Source organism: Babylonia areolata, chromosome 27 (assembly GCF_041734735.1).
Source record: "Babylonia areolata isolate BAREFJ2019XMU chromosome 27, ASM4173473v1, whole genome shotgun sequence".
NCBI classification, from domain to species: Eukaryota; Metazoa; Mollusca; class Gastropoda; order Neogastropoda; family Buccinidae; genus Babylonia; species Babylonia areolata.
In genome coordinates, this window is record NC_134902.1 from 36,431,007 (window position 1) to 36,438,852 (window position 7,846).

At 45.8% G+C, this 7,846-nt stretch overlaps 1 protein-coding gene across 1 annotated transcript in view; it reads right to left on the minus strand.

Moving 5' to 3' along the window:
• The window catches only part of LOC143301075 (uncharacterized), a 21,646-nt gene extending 14,506 nt beyond the window's left edge, over positions 1-7,140 (minus strand). Inside the window, exons 1-3 of the mRNA XM_076615080.1 lie at positions 6,303-7,140; positions 4,324-4,437; positions 1-32 (exon numbers count right to left, since the gene is read on the minus strand). The exon at positions 1-32 is cut by the window's left edge and continues 129 nt beyond it. Of these exons, the coding sequence (XP_076471195.1) occupies positions 1-32; positions 4,324-4,437; positions 6,303-7,140 (984 nt within the window). The remainder of the gene's footprint in view (positions 33-4,323; positions 4,438-6,302) is intronic.
• Between the last annotated feature and the right edge of the window lie 706 nt (positions 7,141-7,846).

Here is a 7,846-nt window from a genome sequence, read left to right on the forward strand (position 1 = left end):
TCCTGCATGCCTCTCTTCCTGCAGATACAACGCTGGGGGGAAAAAAATAGAAAAAGAAAAAGGAAACAATGAGTTGATGAGGATAAACCTGGTGTCACGTGTGTTCTGAGTCAAGAGAGGAAGAAGGAAAGGGAGTAGAAAGTAAAAAATAAAATAAATTTAAAAAAAAGAGAGACAAAGAAAGAAAGAAAGAAGAGGAAAAAGGAGAGAAGTAAGTACCAAGGAAGAGAGGAAGCAAGTGAAGGAAAGATGTAATAATTAATTGCAATGTTTTTAAAAGCGAATATGTGAAATGCTTTTATTTGAGAACATATGTTTATTACTTTTGTTTTAATCAAGTAATCCGCGTGTGTGGGTTGGGTTGGGGGTTGGTGGGTGCGGGTGTGTGCTGATTATCTGGTTGCGGTTTTCCGCAATTTATCTTTAGTCTTATCTGTCTATTATAATCAATGTGCAGTATAGTAGGCTATGCTTATAATTATATTCAAATAATGTTTCTAAATTCTTTACATTAAGAAAACTAGTTATTACCTGCAGTGTGTGGATGTATGTATGAAACGGTGTATGTGATATTTTTTACATTTGTGTCTTCGTAATATTCGTAAAAGCTGTTGTTGACTTTTACAGTTATGGTCCCCATGTTGTTTACTTGTCTATGTTGTGATAATGCACCTGACCAAATTTCTCCAATTGGAGATAATAAAGTTATTCTCATCTTATCTTATCTTATCTTAGAAAGAAGGAAGGAGGAAGGAATTAAGATATGGGGGAACGACAGAAAGAAAGGAAAAAGAAACACAGCAGAAAAGAAAGAAGGCTGAAATGAAAGCAAGAAAGGAAAAAAGGAAGGAATGGAAAAGTAAAGATAGACTGAAACAATTATTTCAAATAGGTCGAAGAATCCAGGAAACAAGAATGAAAATACAAAGGAATAGTGACCTGATTACTAGAATTCCGCTGAATGCAATGTTTCCCATCACAAATGCCTTTGTCGAACAACAAAAAGGATCAATAAAACAAACCGCCAGAACATTAAGTGGGGAAGAAGAACTTCTGAGCAGGTAAAAGATGGAAGAATGCGAATGGAAGAAGAGCGTCAAAAAAGAAGATAATGTATGGATATCGATGAAAGTTTGTGAAGACTGGTCCGGGAAATCCCACTCAGGCTGAAAGAGGGTATACCCAACAACAGCATACTTCTTCTTCTTCCTTTATACAACCAACATCATTATATTGATGGTTCTGTTGTAGTTTGGGGAGGTTGCTGAGGATTGCGCTGTTGTGAGAATTGAAAAAAAAAAATTGCGACCTGGCCAGCCAGTGTACGTTCAGCGTGCACTGACATGATGCCAAGCCTCTGCATCAGCTGTGAGCGGGGGGAGGGGAGGGGGGGTGCGGGGGGCGGGGGGTGATTTTGGGGTGTATGGGTGGTTAGGAGGAGGGGGGAATGGGGTGGGGGGGTGGGGGGGGATTCACTTTTAGAGATGAGAGGCCAGTCTGGACTTGAAGCAGTCCAGTGACTCGGCTGTCACAACTTCCTGAGGCAGCTTGTTTTTCTTCTTCTGGCTGTTTGTTTGATTGATCCTTTTTGCTGTTCAACAAGCCGAACTATCGCTTAACCACCATCTACGAGAACAAGAAGGAATGGCGCACTGAGCAGCTGAGCAAACAAGGACGTCTATCCAATCACCACAAGCGTACAATGATGAAAAAGAAAACAGCCTTACAAAATAGACCGATTAATAAAGTTAATCAAATTATGGTTCTAGGACGCTGATGTATGAGGTCCTATTGGTGATCGATAATTTCATTTTACCTCTAAGGTTCAGTAACATTACTCACGTGAGCCTGCATAATAAATGTTCATAGCAAACTGATTGAAAACCATCTCTAACGACCGACTGTGACAAAAATCCACGTCACTCCAGTTTTATCAAATCCATACAGGTCACTGATCCGCGGGTTCTGTGAAGTTGGAGGACAGGTCACGTCCAGCCAGGGAGTATCAGAATGAACGGACCAAGACAAGACAAGACAAGACAAGACAGGACAAGACAAGACAAGACAAGACAAGACAAGACAAGACAGGACAAGACAAGACAATACAAGACAAGACAGGACAAGACAGGACAGGACAAGACAGGACAGGACAGGACAAGACAAGACAGGACAAGACAGGACAGGACAGGACAAGACAAGACAGGACAAGACAGGACAAGACAGGACAAGACAAGACAAGACAAGACAGGACAAGACAGGACAGGACAGGACAGGACAAGACAAGACAAGACAAGACAGGACAAGACAAGACAAGACAGGACAAGACAAGACAAGACAAGACAAGACAAGACAAGACAAGACGTGTTTATTTCAGGAACCCGCGTGCAGACGGCCACACTTGAAAATGTTATATATTTCATGTAACTGACACGAAACATGAAACACATTCAGCACTGCGCTCACAATTAATTTACAACAACCGACATGTAGATAGATACGTTTGGAGGGGGGTGGGGGAGACGCATCTATTAAGCAACAGAGAAAAGATTTAGAACAGGACAGGACCAGCTGGCGTGCCGCAATAACAAAGCATGCACATGACAACTTTAAGCAGAACCGCTGCAGCAGCTTTCGCAGAGGCCTGTGAGAAGAGGAAGGCAGCAGCAGTAGCAGCAGCAGTAGCAGTAGCAGCAGCAGCAGCAGCAGTAGTAGCAGTAGCAGCAGCAGTAGCAGTAGCAGCAGCAGCAGCAGTAGCAGCAGCAGTAGCAGCAGCAGCAGTAGCAGCAGCAGCAGCAGCAGTAGCAGCAGCAGTAGCAGCAGCAGTAGCAGTAGCAGCAGCAGCAACAGCAGTAGCAGCAGCAGAAGCAGCAGTAGCAGTAGTAGCAGCAGCAGTAGCAGTAGCAGCAGTAGCAGTAGCAGCAGCAGCAGTAGCAGTAGCAGCAGCAGCAGTAGTAGCAGCAACAGCAGCAGTAGCAACAGCAGTAGTAGCAGCAGCAGTAGCAGTAGCAGCAGCAGCAGTAGCAGTAGCAGTAGCAGCAGCAGCAGCAGCAGCAGTAGCAGCAATGCCCAGAGAGCCAGTACAGCATCCCTGCCCTCACTGCGGAAAACTATGCAGATCCAAACTGGGACACCATCGCCGTATGCTAGTCCACACCAAAGTAGTGAGACTGAGAAGCACATAGACGTCAGGGTTGGGCACTAAGGTCTATCGAGAGATTTCAGTTTTTGTTTCAGTTTCTCAAGGAGGCGTCACTGCGTTCGGATCAGAATCCATATACGCTACACCACATCTGCTAGGCTGATGTCTGACAGCAGCATAACCCAACGTGCTTGTCAGGCCTTGAGGGCATGCACATATATTTGTGTACCTATCAGAGCGGATTTTTTTTATAACAGATATTTGCCAGGGGGTAACACTTCTGACGCCGCAGGTTCTTTATTCAGTGCGCCAAGTGCGTGCTGCACACGGGGACCTCGGTTTATCATCTCACCCGAAACACTAGACGCTCAGTTTGATTTTCCAGTCAAACTTGGGAGAGAGGGCGAGACTGAGCGGGATTCGAACCCAGACCCTCACGGACATTGTTAAGACAGATAAGCGTCTCCTCCTCCTCCTTCTTCTTCTTGATCACCTTCACCTTCACCTATCCCGTAGTCTTGTGGACCGTTGGGGCGCCACAGGTGATCTGGCAACCAGCATCCTCCAATCCTCTCGGTTTTCTGACCTCCTGACTGTATCGCTCAACCTCAAGCCCGTCCATTCTGGGATGTTGTCCTCCCATCTCTTCCTCTGTCTGCGTCTCTTGACCAAGGTCAACAGGTCTTCGTAGGGCCCAGTGACTTGCCTGATTCTGTTTCGAACTTCTTCGTTCGTGATATGATCTTTGTAGGAGATGCCCAGGAGTCTTCGAAAGCATCTCATCTCAATGGACTGTATTCTCTTTTCTGTTTCAGCTGTTAAGGTCCACGATTCACATGCATACAAGAGTATTGATGTCACCAGGGTACGCATCAGTCTGATCTTTGAGCCGAGTGCAATGTTCCGGTCGTTCCAGATGTACCTCAGTTTTGTGAGCGCTGCTGTCGCCTGTGCAATCCTGGAGAGTACTTCGGGTTTGGATCCCTCATCAGTCACAATTGCTCCCAGGGTCCCAGGGTCAAAACCTTGACCACTAACCACTTTGCCACCTTGCTCCCTCAGGAGAGAGAAACGGTTTAGTATCAATACAGTCGAGTCATGTGACAACACTAATTATCTGTTTAAAAAATTCAAACAATTAAAATAAAAAAAAGATTTGTCCACAGAAGTATTGACATGCTTACCCTTGTTCCCACCGGAAGAGGAAGGGTCCGATCTCACCAACCAATCAGCATCGTCGGTGCTGTCTTGGAAAAAGTCGGGGCATGTCTCCACGCTACACTGCGCCACCGGGGACCCTGCTACATGTTGTATGCCTGCGTCATGTAATTGGCTTGCATGTAAATGTGGAGGGGGGGGGGGTGCGCGCGCGCGTGAGTGTGTGTGCATGTGTTGTGTGTGTGCCAGTGTGTGTGTGTGCGCGCGCGCGCGCACGCGTGTATGTGTGTGTGCATGTGTTGTGTGTGGCAGTGTGGCGTGTGTGTGTGTGTGTGTGTTGTGTGTGTGTGTGTGTGTGTGTGTGTGGAAACATGACGTTGGACGTGCTTTAATCTGTCTGTTTCCCTCCCTCTTTCTCACGCACACGCACATACATACGCGTAGGCACACACACACACACACATATACATATGCATGCATGCGCGCACGCGCACACACACACATGCATTCAGTCACAAGAGACATTCATAATATCTATCTGTGTAACGATCAGTATAACTCAGAACTCTAAAGCATTGAAGTACAGCACTGAATTCTCTCACTTCATGTTATCATGGTCACAGTCAGCTATAGGAATACAAAAATAATCACACCAATATTACCACCTGCGATACACACCACTGTTGTGATCTACCGTTGTGTGATCAAGGGAAGACGATATTGTATTCCTTCAAATTCATCCATGTGTGTGTGTGTGTGTGTGTGTGTGTGTGTGTGTGTGTGTGTGTGTGTGTGTGTGTGTGTGTGTTTACTGGTGAGTGAAGCAATACTGTAAACCTGTTGATCAAAAACAAACAAACAAACAAAAAAGGCAGTCTCTCTTTCCCTGTTTTGTTTTTCTGTTGTCGCTGCTGTGGTGGCGGAGGTGGTGATGGTAGCAGTTGTTGCTGCTGCCGTTGTTTTTTTGTTTTTAATGTCAAATCTTCGTAAATTGTCACTGCCGGTAAACAAACGCAGTTGAATTATTGTAATCCATGTGCGAACAGACAATAAATGCGTTAACAATAGCAACAGCCAGTGAAAAGCAATACATGGGCCCATATTCTTTCCAGATTAATCACGTCAAAAGTTCTAACGTAGTAAAATGAATCATTTCAAAGCATTCACGACCTTCATCATCATCACAATAAATTCAGCGACAATATTCCCTCCTCCTTCCATTTCCGCTTTTTCCGCTCACCTTTCAAGTTTTCAGAAGAACAGTGCTGAAATTCTTGAAAAGAAACCACAACTATGACAAGCACGATCCAGGCAAGACGATGAACCATTTTGGTGTAAAATACTGAACTGTTTCCCTTTGATTCAAGAAAGGTTTCACATCGCCTCCTTGTATATTCACAAATGCTGGAGACACAAAGATGAACTAGAGAAGTTAGTAAGAAAAAATAATGACAAGAGAATTTCCTGGAGATGTTTCTTTTTTCAAGCAGGATTTAGAAACAAGCCCCCTATCTCGATCTCGGTTGATGGTTTGTGTGTATCAATCGGCATACTGGTGAATACTGTATGAAGTGTAGCTGGTGACAGATACTCATTATCAGGTTAGCCCACTTTTCCCTCTTCTGTTGTCTGTTGTTTCAAATATGAGCAGAGTGTCCGCCTGTTGGTTATCACTCATGGTTTTATCATCTTCTTTATCATTGCAAGGCTGGTTGGCGTATCACACACGGTCGTTCAGTATAGAGGATAATTGTATGTAATTCTCTGTGTGTGTGTGTGTGTGTGTGTGTGTGTGTGTGTGTGTGTGTGTTAGACTCTTGATTGAGTAGTCAAAAAGTTTGGGATGTAATTGTCATTCATTAATTTGGGACAGTATTCGTGAACTAGTAACCGCGACGGATGCAGAGAAAAAAAATTGTTTATTTGTGCATGTCGATGTTTAAGATTTATATGTATCCAATGCCGGGGTTTGGGTGTTGTGAAGGTATCTTTGTTCGATGGGGACGAGTCCTGGGTGTCTGTCGAGGTGTGAGGTTCATCTGGCGTTGCAGCCTGGTGTCCTGGCTGGCTTTCTGAGGAGGGGTGATGTTCTTGCGGTTCATCTGGGGTTCCAATGAGGTGTTCTGGCTGGCTTTCTGAGGAGGGGTGATGTTCTTGCGGTTCATCTGGGGTTCCAATGAGGTGTTCTGGCTGGCTTTCTGATGGGTGATGTTCTTGCGGTTCATCTGGGGTTCCAATGAGGTGTTCTGGCTGGCTTTCTGAGGAGGGGTGATGTTCTTGGGGTTCATCTGGGGTTCCAATGAGGTGTTCTGGCTGGCTTTCTGAGGAGGGGTGATGTTCTTGGGGTTCATCTGGGGTTCCAATGAGGTGTTCTGGCTGGCTTTCTGAGGAGGGGTGATGTTTTTGCGGTTCATCTGGGGTTCCAATGAGGTGTTCTGGCTGGCTTTCTGATGGGTGATGTTCTTGGGGTTCATCTGGGGTTCCAATGAGGTGTTCTGGCTGGCTTTCTGATGGGTGATGTTCTTGCGGTTCATCTGGGGTTCCAATGAGGTGTTCTGGCTGGCTTTCTGATGGGTGATGTTCTTGCGGTTCATCTGGGGTTCCAATGAGGTGTTCTGGCTGGCTTTCTGAGGAGGGGTGATGTTCTTGCGGTTCATCTGGGGTTCCAATGAGGTGTTCTGGCTGGCTTTCTGATGGGTGATGTTCTTGGGGTTCATCTGGGGTTCCAATGAGGTGTTCTGGCTGGCTTTCTGAGGAGGGGTGATGTTCTTGCGGTTCATCTGGGGTTCCAATGAGGTGTTCTGGCTGGCTTTCTGAGGAGGGGTGATGTTCTTGCGGTTCATCTGGGGTTCCAATGTGGCGTCCTGGCTTTCTGAGGGGTGATGTTCTTGCGGTTCATCTGGGGTTCCAATGTGGTATCCTGGCTTTCTGAGGGGTGATGTTCTTGCGGTTCATCTGGGGTTCCAATGTGGTGTCCTGGCTTTCTGAGGGGTGATGTTCTTGCGGTTCATCTGGGGTTCCAGCGTGGTGTCCTGGCTTTCTGAGGAGGGGTGTTCTTGCGGATGTGGTATCCTGGCTTTCTGAGGGGTCATGTTCTCGCGGTTCATCTGGCGTTCCAATCAGAACACGTCCGAGGTGACGACAGATGTAAAGGAGGTTATACTGTCTAGAATACGTTGTGAAAAGTTGTCCACGCCTTGTGCTGTGTAGGATGGTGCTGGGCACACACGCCAAGAAGACCCTCAGCTTAGTACTGTGTGTGTGTGTGTGTGTGTGTGTGTGTGCGTGCGTGCGTGTGTGTATGTGTGCACGCACACGTGAATTTCTCTTGTTGAGATAATGAAGTATTCTGCATCTGTGTAATAATCATCATTCTGACGTCAACAACATAAAAAAGCTCCACCATGCTTCTGCATTTTGCCCTCCTTATGCCACACAGTGATGCCGACTTTTGATCTCTGACATTTTCTCTCTTATTTCTGCGAGCATTTTCTTTTCACATTATAACATATTGTGGCCTTGACCTTTGATCTCTGACATTAAGTTTTA